At 41.3% G+C, this 22,463-nt stretch overlaps 1 protein-coding gene across 1 annotated transcript in view; it reads left to right on the forward strand.

Annotated features, from left to right (window-relative positions):
* TMEM178B (transmembrane protein 178B) overlaps nucleotides 1–20,861 on the forward strand; it is a gene marked incomplete at its 3' end in the record, with an annotated part of 61,468 nt that extends 40,607 nt beyond the window's left edge. The window contains exon 2 of the mRNA XM_010138469.1: nucleotides 20,748–20,861. Coding sequence (XP_010136771.1) covers nucleotides 20,748–20,861 — 114 coding nt within the window. The remainder of the gene's footprint in view (nucleotides 1–20,747) is intronic.
* Between the last annotated feature and the right edge of the window lie 1,602 nt (nucleotides 20,862–22,463).

A 22,463-nucleotide genomic window follows, 5' to 3' on the forward strand; every position in this document is an offset into this window, starting at 1 on the left:
TAGCGCCGAGATCTGAGGGCTGACACCCCCAGAGGACCTGAGGATCACAGTCTGTGAACGGTTACTGCTGTGAGTCTCCTCTGGGATCGGGTGAGATATTTGAACTCCCGGGTGTTCCGTAGGTTTTTTGTTCCCTGCAGTTTTTTTTCCCTTGCCGCGTGGGGTTTCTTCCCCCTCTTCTCCGTCTCGCCGCGACAAGAACTTTACTCTGCTCTCCGCCTGAAAGCCTGCAAAGGCCTTCACTCCCCCCTTGCCGCTGGATGACTGCCCAGAGCACTGACCTTGAACAAGACTGTTACAGAACTTTGGTTATCTAAGTCCTCTCTTCTTCGGGTTTTTTTCCCTCTCTCGGTTTGTGCATATGTGCAGTAGTGAGTAGTTGCGTGGCTTTATTGTTTATTAAAAGTTTGTTTCAGTTTCCCGGACGCAGACTGAGGTGTGAATTTTCTTCTTTCCCCCTTGAACTCCTTCTGTCTCTGGTAAGACAGAGGGGATCGTTAAGGAATTCGAGGAGTTGTTACCTTGGTCCCTCGACCCTTAACACTCATGCATTTTCCCTCTTAGCTTCAAAGAAATCCAGATCATTCCCACTGTCTTCTCCTGACACCTCTGCGTAGGACTAGGGAGAGCTGCTGAATCAGTGTACTCTTCTGCTACTGCAAACAACTGCTCTGTGTAATCCCAGTCATAAATATCTTAAACTACACGTGAAAAAGTAGAATTTTGGCCTTTCTTCTTGGCTCTCACCAAAATGTAGGACTGCACCTGTGTGTGTTTTTTTTTTTTTTAATTTGGTTTCATTCTTAGCCTTCTGTCTTAGTTGATAGTCTTGCCCCATTGATGTGAGTTACCTTTGCAGCTCTTGCCATCAGAAAGAGCTTTAGCTGCCTCATTGACATTCCACCTTATCTCAAAATACAAAAGAGAATGTATGCTTTTTCTGTCCTTTAATTCCTTTCTGCACCTGCTGTTACTTACTTGCCTCTACAGGTTATTTTGGGATTTAGCACAGAGCACGCTACAGCCAGGTGAAGTCATGTTTTGCTACAGCTGCTGGAGTAGACCCTTCTTTGTCTTTAGAGAGCAGAGAGAAGCAATGGGGAGTCTTTAGGTGTTAAGTGGTCCAGTCCTTTCAGGCACGACTCTTGTGCTAATTAAGATGTTAATATAAACAAATCTGATGCATCTGTTTCCTGTGGCTGTAGTAGATGTGCTTGCCAGCATCCCACATTTAGCTTGCATTGTAGTGACTTTGAGTACGTTGAAATCCGGGTAAACCACTTTTCTGAATTTGATTACTACACTGGGACTTGCAGTCAGTACAGAGACACTCTGGTGCCAAGCCTGTGTACCTGTCCTAACCTGTGTGAGTCAAAGGCAGAATGCGCAAATGATGTCTGGGCACAAACCAGAAAGGCTAGAATAGTTCCTGAACTCTTTACCAAGACACTTGCTTCAGTTTAGACTACTGCTAGAAGTGTTCTGAGTGACCTGAAGAATTTATGTTACAGTTTTGATGGCAGTCAGAATTCTCTTATGTGTAATTTTCTCCTTCTTGCTGCTCCTTCACCATCATTACAAGTAACTCACTGCTTACCTGCCTCCTCCAGCTGCAGCTCACTGGCATGGATCAAAAAATTGGATGGTTTATAAACTGAGGAAAAGAAAAGCATCATGCTATCTCAGATTGATTTTTAACAAGGAGGAGGACTGAAGAAGACCCAGTAATGCTGCTTGTAAATGTAGGAAACAAACAGGCAGATGAGAATTGTCGTCGTGCCAGGGAGCCACAGGGAAAGAAACAAGCACAGGCTCTGTCCACGCACCTGGACATCACTCAGCCATAGTTGTGTGATAGCTTCGTAATAGAACACTTCAGATGCCCGTGGTCTATAAGCTGTTCTATTCAGAGCTTTAACTTTCAGAAGATGGGATTTTTGTTTTGCCTTTATGGTTGGTGGTTACTTAAATACAGAGAGTTCTGCTTGGGAAAGAATGCAAGTCATGCCAGAGACTATATATTGGAAATGGAGAGAGGTGCAGAAGGGGGAACTCATAGTGGTGTTGCATTTTTCTGCTCTCCTTAAAACCTTTTGATCTCCAGATGAAGCAACTAGCAAAATAGTTTGCGTTGACTGATGCCGCTCAATCATCAAACAATCCACTTGGCTTCTGCAAAGAACATTAGTTCAGCAGCGCTGGCAGAGCATCGATGGAAGTTAATTTTAATGGTAATTTGGAGCCTGGCTTATTTATCTTTTAAAAGGTTTTTATACATGAAATAATTTTTTAATTGCAAATTAATTTCATATTCATTTGGTACGGGTTCATGCTAAACAGTGCAGTTCACACTAAACTTCCTTTTCTGGAATAGAGAGAAGCTATTGCCCCCTCCTAAATACTCAAGGCTTGTCATTGTTTGTAGCTCAGAGAGCTACAAACTGCAGGGCTGAGGATCCAAAGGTTAAGCCAATGAAAGGGACAGTTGTTTTTAATGTTGCAACAAGCTGCACTTTCTATGATCAGGTAATTCATGACACAGGAGAGTGGGTTTGCCTGCCAAGACACGCTATGGAGTCTCTACACACTATGGAGTTTCTGGCAGGGCAGTACTCGGATCTTTTTCTGTTGCTTTTCTTCTGACTGGTGGGACCAGCATAGCCCAAACCCTAACAAAACATACTCTCAGAATCTTCCATCATACTTTTACATGATGTGCCAGACCAGTACAGCTCCTGTATGTCTATCTCCCCTCCCTACCTAGGACTGTTTGACTGCATCCATGGTGCAGCACAGCTGCAAATATGAGCACCCCTGCAAGTCTAAGTGTACCCATTTTTGACAAGGCACTCTAGTTATTATCCCTATCCTTTCTAACAGCAGGCTGAGGACCCAGCAGCCACCAACATTCTCCAAATTGAGATAAGTAATGGACTATATCTAGCATAACTTTAAAAACCGCAACTTGCTCTTAATAGGAGATTTTTAGGAGGATCTGTGGTGGAGGGAGTCTTCTCCCGTTAGAAGTGAGACTGGCATCCTTCAGCCATTGTGCACAAAGGCCACATGGTATTACTCAAATTCACTTTACGGGATTAGCAGTAATAGCTGAGAGGAAATCATGCTCAGCTTGATGCCCAGGGCAGCATGTTGGGGTCTTTGGTTCTGCAGTGTCAGTGGTGAGAAGTTGCAGAGCTGTCTAGTGCTGAAATACTTCAAGTATTATGCTATTGCCATGGGTCTTGTGCAATCATTTGCAGCAAACCGCTTTACTGATTTTGTACTTCGTGTCATGGAATCAGAGCTACAGAATGATCAGAACCACAGACTTGATTTATCCCAGTCAGAGAATGACTGGGATGGCCAGGCATGTTGGGCCTCAAAGAAGACTGCAGAAACAATCTGCGGCTTACCTGGCCATATACTACTTCCCCATGGGACTTCAAGAGTCTACATATTGTTACTTCCTCTTGGGGTACAGGATGCTGAATCTTCTAAGGAGCCAGGGCTATTTCAAACTCTGTTTTCTGCCCTGGTATAATATGAATAATAAAAATGAAGTCTTGTCCTCAAGGAAGAACTCTTGTGGGTAGGTGAGACGTATAGTTGAGCATAATGAGGCCGTGTGGGTAGGTGAGATGTATGGCTGAGCATAATGAGACCATTCCACCTGGTTATGTCTTTTCTTGGACCTTGAACATTAGTGATATATAAAACCTTTTTCTTTCACTGACTTTTTAAAAGTACATTTCCCGACTCCAGTATAAAAATCAGCTTCTTTGAAGTGGTATTGGAGACATTCAGAAGCTCTTGAAATTTTTTTTTAAAATGATAAGGTAATCAGGTCTGGGACAGCTTTAATTTCATGATTGCACAGTGCCTGGCCTCATAGGGACCTGGTCCAAGGCTCCTAGGCATTGCCACAGCACTGCTAAAATACAGTAAATGTCACCAAGTCTGCAGAAAATCTAAATAGACAACAAAGATATTTTCTCTTGCTGCTTCTTCTTGATGACAACTTAAACGATCTTAAATATTACAGTCTATATGACATAGTGTTGCATATTTTTCTTTAAGGTAAATTATTGTCCTGTGTTCATAGTCAAATCTTTCTTCTGTAGCTGAGAGGCTGTGGAGAATGGATAAATACTGTTATTTCTCACTCCTTAAGGTAACTTGGTTATTTTCCTGTAGGAAAGATGATTTCTGGAAGGTGAGAAATACTGCCTAGAATTTCTGGTTTTCACCTGCTGAGGGATTCTCCATTTCTGGGCCATTTGCTCATTTTGGAAAGATAATTATTAAACAGCTGGGACTTTATATTGCCAAGGTATCTTTTCTTTACTGTAATCATTATGAAGTGCTGACATCCCGTCTCACCCCTGTGCATGCTCCTGGCAAAGCTGTCTTTTTTTTTGTGTGTGGTTAAAGTCACATTCATGCAAGTCCAAGCTGTTCACTTTCTGGCATCCCAGGATTGGAGTATTTTACCAAAACTGTGTCACTGTACTGAGAATGATTATCCCTGTATCTTGCAGCTGCTGTGGATATCTATAGAAAAGCTGATTAATCCTTAAGGTGTAAAATCCACCACGCTTGCAAATGAGTTATACAATGCTGTAGGGTGATGTTGTCAATTTCAGAAATAGGGCTATTTTGTCTTTTATTCCTCCCCCCTTTAAGAGGTCTGTGTTGCTAGCTCCTTTTCCTGGGTGTTGCGCAGCTGTGTATCTGCAGGTGCTGGGTGTGTAGCTGTAAGTGCAGTAGTGCATACTGTTATCTGGGTAAGCTTGGGTGCTCTTTTCTCTAGGCATGATCATGCTAATCCGTTGCTGGAGGAGGCCGTGTTAGTCTTTTTCTTTAGCTGATTTCAGCAATGAAACCAAGTCTGTTGTATGACAGTTTGGGGCATTGACTGTTCTGCTAGTGAGTCCTCACTGCACTTCTACTGCAGTATGAGACTAGCTTTTTGCTTCTCCCTTCCTAAGTCTCCTTCTCCTGGGAGTGCTTCCCTGAATCTCAGCCATGTACCTGGCACCTTAATCTCTTGTTCCCTTTGAGTTAGCCTGTACTTAGAAATACTTTTGCTGAAAGTGATTTGAATGTAGTTTGCTCACTGAGCTTGTGCTGCAGTCTCTTCATAGTACTGCATTTGGCTCTTACTCTGGTGGATGGAATCTCTGGGCAAGATCAGCTTGCAGCTGTATCTCTTTACTATGATTTTTGTCACAATTGTTGTAATTAAATCTGATATTGCGGAACCCTAGGGGATAAGAATAAAGCTAATGGCATATTTTCTTAAAGATTTGGATGTTTTCCAAAGAATGTGTTTTCCATTAAGATGACATGTTCTCTTTGTACCCTTCATCAGAGTGGCTGATGGTCCAGTAGAGGCATGTTAAGAATCATCCTGGATCTTCTTCACCTGATCCTGCAGTCAGTGCACTGAAGCCTCATGCTTTTGCAGTCTGAGAGGCTGAACACTGCCCTTGACAAAATAAGAGGAAAGAAAATTAGGGGTGTAGGCTAGCATCTCAGTCCTTCTAAGCCATGTTGTGATTTAGCATAGGAAGAATTCCTTATTGTAATAAGATGTTGATCCCCTACTTGCTATCCGTGTTTCTGTTGCCTTAATTCTTAATTGAGATATTTGGAGGGGTAGAATAGAGATCTAATGTCTCTTAAATAATTTATAGATAATAGAATGATGGATTAAAGTCTGCAGTTAGACCTATTGCAAAAGGGATTGGTTGTACTGTCCACAAATTAGTGTCCAACAAGCTGGTGTTGAATGGGATAGTATGTAATTTAATGCTAGGCAGCAATACTGTCTTTATTAATTGTTTTGAGATATTATTAAGAAATATACTGTGCAATTTATTGTTAGAGTTGTAAATAGAATAGAAAGTAAAGCATTAATGGAATGCAATGGTCTACAATAACACTTGGATTTGGAATTTTACAGATAAAAATTCGAGTCCAGGAGCATATAGGATGCTGAATCAGAGTTAATAATTTCTAAAATCAAACATTACAGTTCAAGATTTATCTTTAAATGTTAAACAAAATGAGCAACTAGATGGGGAGGGAAGGTACAAAACAGAGAAACAAGCAAAAATCTTACAGGGCACAGATTCTGTTCACTGTGTTTGTATGGCATTCTGTCTCAAGCACCTCTGTCCTGGTGTTACCAGATGCTACTGAGATGTGGGCATTTATTACAGCTCAGATGAGAAGTAAAGACTAAATGAAAATAAATCCTGAGCTGATAATTTCTGAGTAGAATGCCCGTTTCTGTAGAACCTTCCCTCCAAATAAGAAGCCGTGATCCAAACTGGTGAAATTCCAATGTGGAGTTAAAGGGCTATTCTGTACCTTGAGAGTGGTGCCAGGAAGTACTTTCTTCTCTGATCTCATGTATAGGGAATGGTCTTTTGGAATATGGTTGGCTGCTCCCCTGTCAGAATGAGGATCATAAAGCAGTTTCTTGAATTGTAAAAGGCTGATTAACAGCATTATAAACCCCCAGTGGGATTCTGCTGGTCCTTGAGGCCACCTTGAGGGGTGGTGATGCATCATGACAAATGTCTTCAGCGGTGTGACACTTACCTTTAGATAGTGTTTGTTGCTGCCATCGTTAGGGTTATATTAACTAATGGCGCTCTGTGCATTTTGAATTGTGTCTTTCAAGCTATGAATGCTTCTTGACAGGAAGCAGAAATATTTAGTCCAGACTGCACTGGCCATCTTACATGGCAGAGAGTGGGAGATTTCCATACTGGGACCTTCTAATTTGTTTCAACATTTCAAACAGGATGCAAAAAGTGGTAGATTACTTCTACCAAATGACAAGAGAATGTTATAGGCAAGGGAACATCGTGCCTCAACACCCTCCCAAAGCAAAGCAACGTTTATCTCTCCCTACAAAAAAAAAAACCAAACAAACCAAAAAACCCAAACTCAGCAGCAGCAGCAAAAGCCCAGTCTGCACTGACCCAACAGCAGACATGTATCTACTGGGTGCGAAATTGTCATCCCAGAGTAGTCTTTCTACATTTAAATATACACCAGCTCTGGATCTAAGCTAGGGCCAAATGGTTTTACAATAACCTGTAACTTTCTCTGGCACATAAAAAAAAAAGGTAATAGATGTTATTAGAGCTGCTTGGGTTTTCTCTACTCTGTTTTGCTGCCCTGTTACATAATCTGGGCTAGCTTCTGTCATTTTTTATTTCTGCATTAAATGACACATCTTACATGTCTTGAAAGAAAATAAATGCTGTGAATCTTGACTAACATGCTTGGAGATTAGATCCCTTTGGGATTTGGGTAGAGTAACTTAATTCCCAGTTGAAGACCATGCTGGAAACAGGTCTACCGCTAACTTTCCTGTAGCTGGCAGCTTTCGGCATACTCTGGTCCTCCCAGCTTTTTACTGAGAATAAGCAAAGGGAAGGTTGAGGCTGGAGATAAGCTGGTCCCTTCTCAGTTTCTGGCCCCCTCAACCCCCATATGAAGGCATTTATCCTTTCAGTATTTTCAGCTACTCTGAAACGTGTTGCTTATTTAGTACAAAGTGTCTGCAAGATTGTTGATATTCTAGCCCCAAGTTGTTGACTTAAGTACATTAGAGTGCAGCCAGAATGTGATGCTAGCACCAAAAATGAATTCTTGTAGCATTTGTGAAGAGGCATTCAATGTCTAAGCCTTCTGGACACAAGGGCATATGACAGTATAGCAAACCCCATCACTGGATAAGTAAGGGCACAGTCCAGTCAATTGGAAAAATATTTTTTGATCACATCCACTAACCTTCCTTATTTCAAATACTTCTTGAAGAATCATTTCCTTCTGTAAGGGAGAAACTACTTTTGATTTCAGACAGCTTTGGAGATATTAGCGATGTACCGTCATAGGTTTTAGAATGACCAAATTGTGCTTTAGCTCATCTCAGATTTCACAGTACAGTTGTCTGATCTTTTACCATCATCTTTATCCATCTCCTTTTCCCTCTAGTCTTTCAGTCTGTCTGTTGAAGGACTACTTTCTAAATTTCTACACAGCATTTAATTTCTTAAGGCCTTTGTTTAATTCAAGCCTTCATGTACAATAGTAAGTCCAGTTATGATAGCGCAGCAAAGAGCCTTGCAAAAAAAGGGCAGTCAGCTGTGAAATCTTTTGTCCCACTGCATGCATACTCCTTTACAAAGCAAGATGGAGCATTCTTGTAATTTAGTGATGGTGGCTCACCAGTTAATGAACAACTTGAAAAAGGACAACTCAGGGAATGACTTTACAGGAAAACAACATGGTTAAACATGAAATTACTGCTTTACTTTAGGTAGCCATTATACATACCATCTTTATAATTTAGCAGTCTCTATTTACCAGTAAAGAGTCCCAAGGTTTATTTCAAGGTAGTTTTAGATTTTGTCTATCAGGCTGCACAATCTGAGCAGATATTCAGTTGGTAGAGTTCACGGGGCAAGAGACATTATGAACTTGCACGGGAAATTCTGTTCACTTAGGGCTGATCTTGTTTGTTAGCTTTACACTGCACAAACATTTAATAACTGCAGGGTACCTTTGTTGAAAATGCCTTTCTTCTAACCATGCTACCTACCAGTTAGTTGAATGTGGGATATTTTTATGATTAAAAAAGGCTAGTAAATCTTACGAAATCCAGAACATTAGGATATACTTAAAGGAATCTTTTCACCAAAGAATAGGTCCAAAGTATTTTGTTTGCTTAGTTTTAAAGTCTTAACAGAGTCCTTGATGGATGTGGATAGCCTGTCTTGTGAGCAAGGGAGATTGTGTGCTCAGTGCACAGTAGATTGAGAGAGCAGTTTATGGGCGTAGTTTAAAGGTGCAGCCTTTCTGGTCTATCCATGCTGTAGTTTTCTCATGGGGGAAAAAAATGAGCCTCACTGAAAAGCTGATGCTAGATTCCTTTCTCGTTTATTTCTCTGATTGGCTATTTTCCCGCTGGTAGGATGTGGTGGTGGTTTTCTTTGTTTTGGTATTTTGGAAGAGCAATCCTTTCAAATCCAGTGGTTTCTCACAGCTGGTTATCTTCTGTTTAAAATGTGCAAAAGCAGGATCCATGGTGTTGCATCGCCCAAAATTTAAGGCAGGCTAATTCACCTCTTACATGTAACCATGTGAGTTAGGAAACCATATCATAACTCTGCATATAAACAAAATGGTTTTTGACTATGTGCCAATCCTTAAGATAGGGGGAAAAAATAGTTATTCTTCTAAAAATTGGTCTCCCTATCTTGATTCCCATGAATCCCTAATATATGACCCCTGTCAAGAACTTTATCCTTCTCTTTCTTTTTCCTCACCACAGTTTATGTTCAAGTGGAAATTGTAGGTGCTGGATGAGGCTGAACCTGTAAGTGGGACCTTCTGTGAGATTAGTCTGTGTTAGGTCTCGGTTTAAGCTTAAGTTCCCTAATGTGGGATGCAAAGCACCTGAATGATCCTCTGTCATGTTGTAATTTCTGCTGTTTAAACATGAGGTTGAAGTGCTACAAGAAACCTAAGTGCTTTCTCCAGCTCAGCAATTTGTGGAGCTAGGTGTAAACTACTAGTATAGAGACATGGAGAAGGGTTTATGTTTCTTTCACTTTAAGAAAAGGAGAAGGTGTTTCTAGAAAGGCACATTTATGTCGTAGAATGGCATTTAAAATAGCTTTCCAAGGTACAGAGATAGACAACCTTAGACTTCACTGCATGTCATCACAGATCCTCAGCAGAATTAGTGATATCAGTGGACCCATCCTTATTTCTTTCTTGTCAACCTGGGACCCTGCTTCCTAGACATCTCTTTGAAATAAGTTTCAAAGCTGGTTCAAGGAAGTCTCCTTCTATGAGAGTCAGAAGATGTACATTCATATAAAAGAAACCTGTCCATGGCATTGCTGTGGTTTTTCTTTGGCTTGACAGCAATGCTGAGAGAATTCTTTGTTCCATGAGCTATTGGGTCACCAATGAGTTTTTTACTGGTAATTGCTGTCTTAGTGACTTTTTAATGATCATTTAATTTCTGCCTCCGAACAAGTATTTTCAGCCCTTTTTATCCCCCTAACTTTTTACTTGTGCTCTGCTTCCCTCTCCCTTGTGGCCAGCCTGATGCAAATAGGTGGACAAAATGTTGAATAGAAGGAAGGAGATGCCCTCCTCTTCAAGTGCCCTGTGGCTTGAAGACTGCTATTAATAGCTGAAGTAAAAAAGGTGTTTCATAACCATCCTCTTGCTCCAGCTTCCTTGCCAGCCCCCTTTCCTTGGTCCCTGGAGAGAAAGTGTGAGCTCATCGCTTTCCAATGCAAATTCAGCTTTTGGTCTCATACTTGGATTCTTTTCTTATCATGGGTGGAATATTTATCTTCTGCCAGCTGGTTGCTTCACACAAGCTGCTATTTGCTGGGATATCCAGAGAGCATGTGGGGAACAAACCTGGCAGAAGTTGTTCAGACACTTTGCTTTTCCTCTACTCTGAAAACGTTGCTGTCTGCTCAGTGCATGCACACACGCCTGTGTCTCTAACTTTACTCACACAGTGGCTGAAAATGAAATTCAGGTATTTAGGTGTGGAAACAAGTTGAAATTGAAATACAGGTGTTTGAGTCCAAAATACTTGTGAGTTCCTGTGTGGAATCTGGTCACCATATAGCCAACACATGACAAAGCTGTTGTGTGTGTTTGGAGTGGGTTTCTTCCATTTCATGTGCATTTTATGTCGTTTCCCCCCATATCTTTAAGATCTAATGGATCAGTACTGAAAGTGAGTTGGCAGGTTTTCATCCTAGATGACCTGGGAAGAATGAGAATGGCATACTGTCATCTACTACCCCATTTCTTTCTGGATAGTACAGTGTAATACAGTATGTGGGATCCTTTCAATCATCTCCACTGCTATATTTTCACTGGATTTTTACAAGATGACTTTACCAGTTGAGCATTGTTTAACAAGTTTTACTAAGCTAGAGGCTCTCAGAGAACCTTTATTTGGAAATCAAATGAGATGAACTGTGAAAGAAAAATGAGAGGAAAAAAGAGCAGGAAGGTTCTACTTGTCACTCTGAAAAAAACCTTTGTTCACATTCTTAATGAAAATCATTAGGCTGTACCTTCTGTTAATGTATTTGCTGGGTACGTGCCATTTCAGAGACAAAGTAATAATTATCTTAAATTCTCATCTTTTCAGTGGCTACCAACTTGGTGAATACAAGCAAGCTTTTCCTTCAGGTAAAACAGAGGATGCTGTTACCTTCTGAGCATGTTTTGTGGAAGTTCTGTATTCATTAAGTTTTCTGGTAGTCGGTAAAAATATCTACATGTGAAAAGCAAGTTTAGGTGATATTGTAGAGTCCTGGCTGTTGAACTATCCCTTTGCCGTTGGCAGCCTTTCTGCACCCTACCTAACAGGGAAGATACATATGCCTAGTGTGTTTGTAAGTACACTTGTAGTAAGTACGGTTAGCAGATTGTTAGTATTTTCAAGCAGAAAATTGTCTCTGAAGCAAAGAGCTTGCAAGGGAGCAGAACCACTTGTGAAACTCGATCTAATACGGCTGATGGTTTCAGTTGGAAAAACACTATGAAATTAAGTAAAACGTCAATGTTTTAGAATTCTTAAAACACATTTTTCAGACTTTCAACTTAAATACATTTTAAAATTTATTCTTTAAAGCTGTCAAAATAAGTTACAGATGAATACTGTTTTGTGATTGTACAAAACTTTTCAGTTGATCTGAAATTCTAGTTTGTGGTTTTTTTTCTGGTTGTCTCAGTGTCCTTCCATCCACCAATTTTTCAAGTTGGCCTTTGAACCCGAGTCACAGACTATTTGCCCACCTGTATTTGTGAGCATGGCTGGCATGAGCATATCAGTGATCACTGCAGCTCTACAGAACTTGACTGCAGACCTATGCTTCTTATTGTGGTATTGTTCATGCTATGGTGGCTGTTCCATATCTCTCTTCAGTCTTGGAGATCAATCATCTAGGTGGATAAGGAATCCTTCCAGATGGGTTTCCTAGAGCTAAGGTCACTCAGGACTGAATTTTCTTTGGCAGTCCTTAGTAGGATAAGTCTAACTTCAAAGACACAACATGCAGCATATGTTAGATCTACATTTGTAAATAGTGTGTTACAAGGAAGTGGATTTGTAAGAAATAATTGGTGCTTAGGACCTCATGTTCACCTTGTGTTTTCAGGGAGGGCATATTACTTCAGGCTGGCTCTGCTCTTCTACCATTAGTTGAATTCCTATTAGCTCATCTTCTAGTTTGTCTTTGTTTGTGAAGAAACTAGTTGACACGGTCTTACAGCACATTGTGGTATGAACCAAAGAATGGTAACTAGAGATGGTCAGAAGGTAATTTTCAAAAGTGCACTCCTGATATGTGCCAAGTGTTACTATAGAGAGATTGATTGTCTCTCTCAACATGTGACCTTTGGGTGGGTCTGTGAATGGGAAAGGGGGCTGTATCACATCCCTCTCTCTGGCTTTTACAGAAACCTGTAAATGGTGAATAGGAGCCAAGAGTGCACCACTACCCACTCGTAGAAGTAGCACCTAGGGGCTAGCAACTTAATCTTAAACCCAAAGACAAACCCCAACCCATCAAGTGAAGGGAGGCATGAGCCCAATTTCCTTTCAGCCCACAGCGAGCAACAGCTAGTACCAGAAGCTGGTTCACTTAACCTAGGACAAGTAGCAGCAAGTCCTACTGGCAGACTAAGGTGAATGTTGATTCAGGGTGATGGCAGAACCAGCCGGGAGTAAGTATGATCTTGTGTTCTAAGAATTTGGCCCATGCTGTGTCTGAAAAATCTATCTGGAGAGACATTAATTAGAACAGACTTCTATTTATGCATATGAGTTAATGAATATTCATCAGACGTGTTGATTAAGGTGATGTTATTTGCATATTCTTTGTTTTCTAGACCTTTGCCCTTAGGTATTCTAGTATTGAATATGTTCATGTGGCACCAAGGGAAATTCTGATTAGGTATTAGGGGAAAAAAATTCATAATGAAGGTGGTCAGATAGTGGAACAGATACTCAAAGATGTTGTACGCCTCCATTCTTGGAGGTATTTAAGACTTGAGCAGACAAGGCCCTGAGCAATGTGAGCTATCTTTTATTTTAACTTTGAAGTTGTTCCTCCTTCGAGCAGGAGATTGGGCTGGTTGACATCTAGAGGACCCTTCTAACATAAATGATTCTATAATTAATGCATAATATTAATGTTCTTACATTTTTTGGCATTGGTGTATTTATAGATGGGCACAAGTATGTAATCAGTACTTTCATGGTTAGTGTTTCTGCAGGGGTAAAGAAATAATCCTGTTAAGTGTTGGACTTTTCAGTGGATAACAAATTGGTCAGATGGTCACATCAAGAGAGTAGTGGTCAATGGCTTGATGTCCAAATAGAAATTGGTGGCAAGTGGTGTCTCTCAGGGATCTGTACTGAGACCAGTGCTGTCCAATATCTTCATCAATGACATAGTGGGATCAAGGGCACCCTCAGCAAGTTTGCAGATGATGCCACTGAGTGGTGCAGCTGATGCACCTGAGGTACAGGATGTCATCCAGAAGGACCTTGAGAGGTGGGCCCCTGTGAACAAGGTTCAACAAGGCCAAGTGCAGGGTCCTGTACCTGGGTCGGGGCAGTCAATACAGGCTGGGGGATGATGTGATTGAGAGCAACCCTGTGGAGTAGGACTTGGGGGTACTGGTGGATGAAAGGCTGGAAATGACCTGACACTGTACACTCACAGCCCAGAAGGCCAACCATATCCTGGGCTGCATCAAAAGAAGTGTGGCCAGCAAGTCAAGAGAGATGATCCTGCTGCTCTGCTCCGCTCTGGTGAGACCCTGCCTGTAGTACTGTGCCCATCTCTGCAGTCCTCGAACAAGAAGGACAGGAACCTGTTGGAGCAGGTCTGGAGGAGGGCCACAAAAATTCTCAGAGGATGGAGCATCTCTGCTATGAGGATAGGCAGAGAGAGTTGGGGTTGTTCAGCCTGGAGAAGAGGCGGCTCCGGGGAGACCCTATTGCAACGTTTTGCTACTTAAGGGGGCCCTATAAGAAAGATGGGGACAGTCTTTATAGCTGTTGAGACAGGACAAGGGGTAATGGTTTTAAACTAAAAGAGGGGGGCCTTAATTTAGATATAAGGAAGAAATTTTTTACAATGAAGGTGGTGAAACACTGGAACAGGTTGCCCAGAGAGGTGGTAGATGCCCCATCCCTGGAAACATTCAAGGTCAGGTGGGAAGGGGCTTTGAGCAACCAGATCTAGTTGCAGAGGTACCTGTTCACTGCAGGAGGGTTGTACTAGATGACTTTTGAAGGTCTCTTCCAATACAAAGCGTTCTATGATTCTGTTCTGTGAGTGTGTTGCAATATTTTCTAATGATATCTTTGTCTTTGTTAAAAAGATAGTTTGTCATCCTGAGTTCATTAACTGTCAGCATATTTGATTGCAATTCTGTCATAGCAGCTGGTCAAGATAGATCCTAATTTCTCCTCCTACCTTCCTCCAGTGTTTAGTTTGACTAGTTAATGCATGCTGAAACTGCAAAAACCACGTCACCTCTATTAAGGTACCTCCAGATGAGTTCTGGTGATTTGTATGAAGTTATTTGAAAGACTGAAGGCAGCACATACAGCTGAGGGAGATCATTCTTAAGTTGCCCCAGCCTGAATGGCCAGCGCTTGTTTAGAGGCTGTGTGAAATGCTAGCACAATTTAACAATGAACTTTTCTGAGGGAGGCAAGACTTTTAAGACATTAACAGATCTAAATGCCACATGCAGTTGCTTTGTGTAATCTGATCCTAGCCCTAACCATGATTATAGCCCCTGAAAACCTTCCTGAAATGTTTTATGCCAAAAAAATTACAAACTTTCTCTGCTCTACAGATTTGCTGAAGATAATGTAAAACAATTAGAGGCTAAATGATCAATTTACTTTTTTTTTTCTTCTTGGTATGGATATAGTCAGCTGATGAGGGAACAGTAACCAAACTATGGGATTAAGGCAATCTCTCATACAGAAGGCAGTTTCTCATAATGAATAGCAAATATATGTAGTGAGTGCAGTCTGCAAGCCAGAGGCTAAGATTCTTTTTACTAGGAAATGTTTGTGTAGTAATTCTCAAACAGATTTGTAAAAATTAGAGCTAGCACAAAGGGTGAATTTTGTGGAATAAATTGCTATGAACAGTTCATCCAGAGGTATCTACAACACAGAAGAAAGAAAAGCTGCCTGGAGGTATCAAAGGCTCAGAACATCCAAGTAAGTCTTTTCAAGGAAGCTCATAATATCAAAAGCCTTGGCAGGAAATGTAATAAAACAAATACTAGCTGTACAGCTGGATCCTTAGAAATCAACATACATATTACAAGAGAAGAATGGGTACCACTTGGTTTCAGATCACTGCATGTTACAAAAAGCAGGTGACTGCCATGTCAGTGCTAGCTTGTTTTGAATTCTGGTATGGCCCAGCCATAGCTCATCCAGAGCAAGTGAGCTGTTGGCTCCCTGCAGCTATCCTGATTGCTCTTACCCCAGAACTGCTGCAAAGAGTCACAGAGTGGGAGAAATTCTGATGTGTCACTATGAGCCCTCTAGCTGCCAAAGGTAACTTGTTCACAGGCATTGGACTAATCTGTACCTGAACCTTAAGGATGGTTCCACTATCTGCAGCCCTGAAAGTTGAGGTAGGAATAAGTCAAATCTTGTAGCCCTCACTGGCAGGAAGGTGGTAGAGTCAGATAACCTGTGCAAGTAACTCTCTTGTGTGCCATCTTGGGCTGGATCTGAAGTGACATTACTGACACCTAACTTCTCTCGTGGATTACTAATTTGATGAAAGACCATCTGAAGGACTACTTCCTATTGCCAGCTCTCACATGAGTTGGTCTGTATTATGCAGAAGACTGAACTATAATGATCACAGTGATGTAAATTCCTGAAACTTGACAGACACTTTTGCAAAAGTCACGCTGACCTCACAGGGTAAATGCCTCTGGGCACTTCTGAGATGCACATTGTAGGATGTGACCAATACCCTGGTGGCATTTTGAATTTTCATTCTGTTTCTTAAATTAGGCCATTTCTTAGAGCAGTTTGAATGTGGTAAAATATTTTTAAGGGCGAGGGAAGTCTTGGTGATGAAGACACTGGCCCAAAAGTTTTGAAAAAAGTTGGCTGTTTGCCTACCAGACAAATACAGTATGGATACCAGCAGTATGACCCTCCTTTTAATCTCAACCCTGCTCAGCTTAGAGTGGGAGAATGGTTCAGTCACTCCTTGCATTACCAAGCAGCTAGGGGTGTCTACCACAGTAGTGCTTACAGCCCTGGTAATGCAATGGGTGCTGAGTGTCACTAGTAGCTGAACTAACATCAGGATGTTGGGGCAGCTTTGAAAATTGAATAGGAAAGAATTGTGTTATGTTTCCAGGTGATATTAATGCTATAGAACAGTTTAAGAATTTTCATTGTAATGGAGAGGAGATATTATATAATAATAAGGTGATAGTATGGAGCAATGCTCATTGAATATGGGAGGGGAGCTGTGCTGGGAAGCAGATCAGTAAGAAGAGCAACATGTTTGATGCTGTGAATACTTAGCTGCTCTGGATGAAGCTATCTCTAGTTTTATTATCTCAATTTTACTTGGCATCTGAACTTTGAAACAGGTGGCATCTGAACTTTGAAACAGGTGGTTGCCAGCCACAGAGTTACAGCTGCTGAAACCCCTCTGAGCATCTGTGCTTATGTGAGGATGGAATGGTGGAGTTTTGCTCTGCATGGCTCTAGTTGCATCCCTTTCCTAGCACTCTACTTGAAGATGCCAGCCACTTTTCTTTAGGATTTTCAGCAAACATTTACCTTTGATCAGAGGAACACAGAATACACTGCATCTGTCAGAAGAGCAATTTTGTGAATGCTTTGTGTTTCTTGTGGCCAGCTGTAACACTTGCTGTGGCCAGCTGTAACACTTGCTATGGCAGCTGCATAGGCAAAAAACGCACTCACTGGTTTGCTCTATAAACACTGTTCTCAGTTATTCGAGCAAAGTGCAGAGCTCAGCTGCAGTTGCCTTTGGTCTCTCTAAGTTAGTTCTGAAGTCTGGAGATGTTCCATAAATTGCAATTTCCCCATTGACAGTATGGAAGGGAAGATATTTTTGTTGTTTTGGTTTTTTTATACTTCCCCTCCCACCCCAAAGGCTGGAGTGAATGTAGCTATTCATCTGAATATAAAGATTTCTTAGAGGTTCTTCTGAGAGGACTTTCCAGGAGAGCAGCAGTTCTGATCCTTGCTGCAGTCATTGCCTTTGCTCTCCCAGGGGCCTCCAGGAACTGGATGTTTGGGGGTGTTGAACCCAGTTTTCTTCTGTGTGGGACAAGTAGGCTAGTATGAAGTATGAAATTGTCACTGCTATAAACTCATCCTTTTCCTAGTTTTTATTGGTAGGTCCAGGCAAATGAAAGCCTTTTTCTAAGTTTAAAAAGCCAGTTCTCACCTCTAGCTGATATATGATGATGCAGTTGCATTAACTCAGCAGGGTCACTCTTCTGCACCTGTGAGAGCAAGTTTAGATAAATGGCTTATGTTTAAATGCCAAGCCATTACAAATCTTGTCAGTTTGGGCCATGAAAGCTTGAGGTGCCCAATAAGATGCTGCCTGGCTCTCCTACCAGGAATGGCCATGCAGATGAAGAGGATACGTGGTCTCTCCAATGATTGCTGGTGTTCTGGAATGTGAGGTAACTGAAGTGTTGGAAGCTAATAGACAGCTTTGAAACATTCTGAACGACATTTTCTTGAGTGTATTATACTCAGCATTCGTAGGAGAGTTTAATAGCCTAAAGCCAAAAGGTCCCATTAGCTTATGCAGGCTGACCTCTGATATATCATAGACCATTACACTTCACCTGTTTATCCCTTTATTGAATCCAATAAAGTCTAACTTGGGTTAGACCAAAGTATTTTGAGCCCTGTAACAAAAATTGAATTAGGCTTACGCATTCTAGCAGTGAACCTATGCTTAATGCTTCAGAGAATGGAGAAAATCCTTGTTTGTCTGACCTGGGAGTGTGTTTCCCTGTGTAAGACAAGTAGCAGGAGCAATTTCCAGGTACAAGTGTATACTCTGTACTATGCTCAGCCCCATTGCATGTATGCAGTGGCCAGCCCTGGTATTTCAGAGACAAGTAGAAGAAAAAGGAGAACATATCTCACTATTTACACTGAAGAGTACTTTGCCTTCTGGTCCCTACAAACTTTTGTTTGGCGTCATGATGTTTATTGGCTAGTAGCACAGTTAGAGGGGAGGGGAACAGTGTTGAAATCGGTTGTGTGACTGGAAAGCAGATTTGAATGGAATTTACCATTCAAATCTGCCTGTTCTTCAGCTACCATTGAACCATTGCCACTGTAGTTGTACTCTTAGTTCTAGACAGTCTTCAAACATGTACTTAAGTCTCATTAAAGCCATAGGGATGTAAGCATAAGCCCCAAATTATATATATGGTGAAGAGATGACCTGAATTCAATCTCTCACTGCTGTAGGCTTTGGTGGTACAAGATAGTGAACAGCTCACTGCATTACTACTAACATTATCTGCAGTAAGAATAAAAAATTTGATGGACCTTGCTAGAAATTAGCCTCTTTTGTGTAAGAGGACATGCTTTCTGCTGATTATAGCAGAAAATATAGCAAATGGAACGGGATTTTTTACTTCCTTCTGTACGCTTTTATTTTGAATCTTGGCTCTGTGTCCTCCTCTGCTATTCTATATAAATCTCTTCTCTGGGCAGGTATCTGATAACTTAAAGATTATTTTCTGACAAATAAGTATTTTCCATTTTCTTGCCAATGATTCTGATCCATGAAAGCAGCTGAACAAAAGGGGATAGAAAAACCTGTAAGAAGGCAAGATTGTGATTTGGGGCTTTTTAAAAGCTCTTTGCACACTAACTGTCTTTTTTTAAATACTGTTCTTAGTTTGAAACTTTAATTCTGGGCGTACATTTGGTGCCCAGATGGTGCAGACTCACACAGAAGCCCATCACGCTGTCAGGGCAGGCGGATACATATGTAAATATTTTGCCTTTTCCCCCTATAATATTTGGCTTTGTCTAATCTAATTGCTGTCAAAGGCAGAATGTGAAGAATGCTTAAGAGGAGCAAACAAGGACCTCAAATGTCTGCATTGCACTAACTTTGGAAGATGCTAGCATACTGTGATGTAACTAATAATTTTGTTTCATGGGTTCTCTTATTCACACTGTGGATTCATAGAGTATGATCTAAGCTTATGCCAAGTAATATTTCACAAACTGAGATATAAACCGGTATTTTTAGTGGCATAAAAGCATATCTAACCCCTTGAAGCTGTCAATATTAGGCTAATGGCTCTGCCTTTTAAGTTCAGGCTGACAGTAAGTATTCTCTGCCTGGCTTTTGGTATAGCACTCTTTCTTATATAATTATTGGCCCATTTAATTTATTTTATTGAGTGCCTGTCAATGTATTTTTAAAACAAAAGCTTTTCCAGTATAGCTGCTTCTCTGACCAGTGTTAGCTTGTAGCAAACAGTATGGTCAACCACATTAACGATGCCTCTTTAGTTATTAAAGGCTTGATTCAAAATGCCATAATATTAATGGAAAAATTACCTTTGTGAGCTTTGAATCTGACTGCTCAGTGAGAAGGTCTAATAAAGCCAGCATTAGTTGACAGTGCTGGCAAAAAGGATGTAGGAAACCTTACTGGTTTTCATCAGTGCAAGGTTTCTGATCAGGTGCAAAATTTAGCCAGGCTATAATTAATGGAAAGCATCAGGCTATGCCAGACCCATTCATTTAAGGACATTAACTACACGGGGAGATGCCAGGAGATCAGGACCTGGAGGTGTGATTATTGTAGAGAAAGAAAAGTGGCTGTAAAAGGAGGATGTGATAATGTGACCAGAAGACAAACAGAAGCAGCATGTGGTGTTTTTTTCCATAGAACATAGATGAAATCCCAGCTGTAGGGTAAAAAAATAGCCCATTTCAGCCATTTGTGTTGTCATCTGAGCCTCATTATTCAGGGGTGCTAATAAATTCTGTTACTGAGTCTGCTATGAAATTGTCTCAGTACCTTCAAGAGACATTCCGTAGCGTGTCATGTATCCTTCTGCTTATCTTACTACTTGGCTGTGGAGTGGAAGTGGATCAGGGAAATTGTTCACTATTTATCTAGATTATATTTCCTGTGCTGTTTTTTATTACTGAAGGAAAGATCAAAGATGTTTGCTTTGTGTATCTCCTGGAGTACAGGCACTGAGGCACATTAGTGCACGATAAGCTAAGATGTGAATTTACAGCCTATACACAGCAAATACTTGAATGCCTGCTACTAGCTCATAGCTCAGACAAGAGAAATGAAAAGAAGGGGTGGTTTGCCACATGTATTTGTGATGGTGAAAGTAGACACTCTGGCAGCCTCTGTAGGGCCTTTGGTGTTCAGAAGTTTGGATGTGAGCTTACGCTACAGGTAGCTTCTGCTTGTCATGGGGCAAAGACAGCATTGGTTGTCATGGTAGAGATTGCTTCGCTCTTAGCCTTTGCTTTTGGTTGTCCAGTCCATCTGGTCTACAGCTGCGAGGACATGTTGCATTCGTTTAACAGCACTTTCTCTTCTGCGTTTTGCCCTTCTCAGGAGCAATTGAGCGGTGCACGTACATCAAGTACCACTACTCCTCAGCGACCATTCCCAAGAACCTCACCTACAACATCACCAAGACAATCCGCCAGGATGAGTGGCACGCGTTGCGTAAGTGTTGCTGGCTTTTTTTCTCTATTCTCCTCACGTGCAGTCTAAGGGAGGGTACTCACTGATAGATGAGAACAGAGGCTTTGACTGACAATCCACTCAGGGCCCTCTTCTCACATACAGTTTGTCTTCGTAGCAGACAGATTGATTCGTTCTTAAGACCTACATCTCTGTTTATGCTGCTGACTAGAAATTCTGCTGAGGCATGGAAAAGTGGTGGTGGGGAAGAGGCATTTGTATGCAGAGATTAATATTGAGTTAAATACAAAAATGAATAACAAAATCAATGCCCTATTTTTTAATTCAGTAGAATGCTCTGTATGTGAATGTATTCTCATGCAGTTCACGCTGCTGCTGAGTTTCTTGCTTCCAGAAGAATTCATTGCTGGCTTTTGTTGTAGAATATGTCGTGCTGTCAGCAGCTCCTGGGTGAGTGTGGCATCACTCTCCTTTGAAGATCTAGAAAGAGAAATGCTGCACCCTTTAAGGCACAGGGAAGGAACTTAGGCCTCAGTAATAATTGTAGCCAGTGGTCACCAACTTGTAACTTGCTGAAGCAACGAGATCTGAGAGGGATGGAATTGTCTTGGTTGGCCTTAAAGCTTTTTTCCCCTCTCGTCTTGGAGATGGAAAATGTTTTCACTGATAAAATGGAAGAGGTAGGATTTCACGAGGAAGGATGCCATTGCTACTTGCTCTTGTTACTGTAAAGTCGTGGGGACTGATGAATGTTGTGAATCCCTCTGTCTCAGTGGAAGCAGTTAACAGCTCCTTGAAGATGGCAGGGGTTGAGAGATGCTGATTCTGACTGAAAACCTTGAAAGGCAGGAGTGAACAAGCTATTGTCCAGAATGTCTGAGAAATCTGTAAGACCTCTGGTGTTCTCAGGGCTTTCAGTCTCTTTCATTTCTGCCTTCTGTGGCTGTTGCTTTGGGAGGGTCCTTTTAAGCTCTGGGGAAGAGAAGGTGTGATGTTATAGTTGATTTTCTGTGTTGGTATGGTCAGGCATGGTTTGAGACACATTGGTGCTTGTAGGCCTGCCTGGTCAAATCCAGCAAAGCATTAAGAAAATTCTAGAGGGTCTTGCTGAACACCTGAATTTTTTAGAAATATGTCTATGTTTTTAATTTTTTTATTATTATTTTTATTTGTAGCAATTATTGTCTTTTTCATCTTTATCTCATCAACAGCTCAAATAAGGCATTATTCTGAAGCTGTGTCTGCATTTTTATTCCCCCCCCTCAAATATCATCACTACTATATATCTGGCCATGTAAGACACTTGGTGTGTGCATCCCTTGGTGGGATCAGCAAGTTGCTGAGCCTGGTGTGTTGGTAGCTGATGGGAGCCTTCAGCAGGTTATTTGTCCATCTCCAAAGCATCAGTCTAGACACGCTGTTCTCACACATTTGCATATCTGATTTTGTCCAAGGCACTTCCATGGTGAGGCTGCTTGTTCCCTCCCTGGGGAGGGTACACAGAGTATATGGGTGTGCATGCATATTTCTGAGCCAGATTTTCTTGTTAGTTCTTGAGTCAGGTAAGTGTAGGTAGATCTAAACGGACCTAAAGTTTGAATCTCCCTAGCTAAAGACAGGGAA

The sequence above is a fragment of the Buceros rhinoceros genome, unplaced genomic scaffold, assembly GCF_000710305.1.
Source record: "Buceros rhinoceros silvestris isolate BGI_N320 unplaced genomic scaffold, ASM71030v1 scaffold14606, whole genome shotgun sequence".
Lineage (NCBI taxonomy): Eukaryota > Metazoa > Chordata > Aves > Bucerotiformes > Bucerotidae > Buceros > Buceros rhinoceros.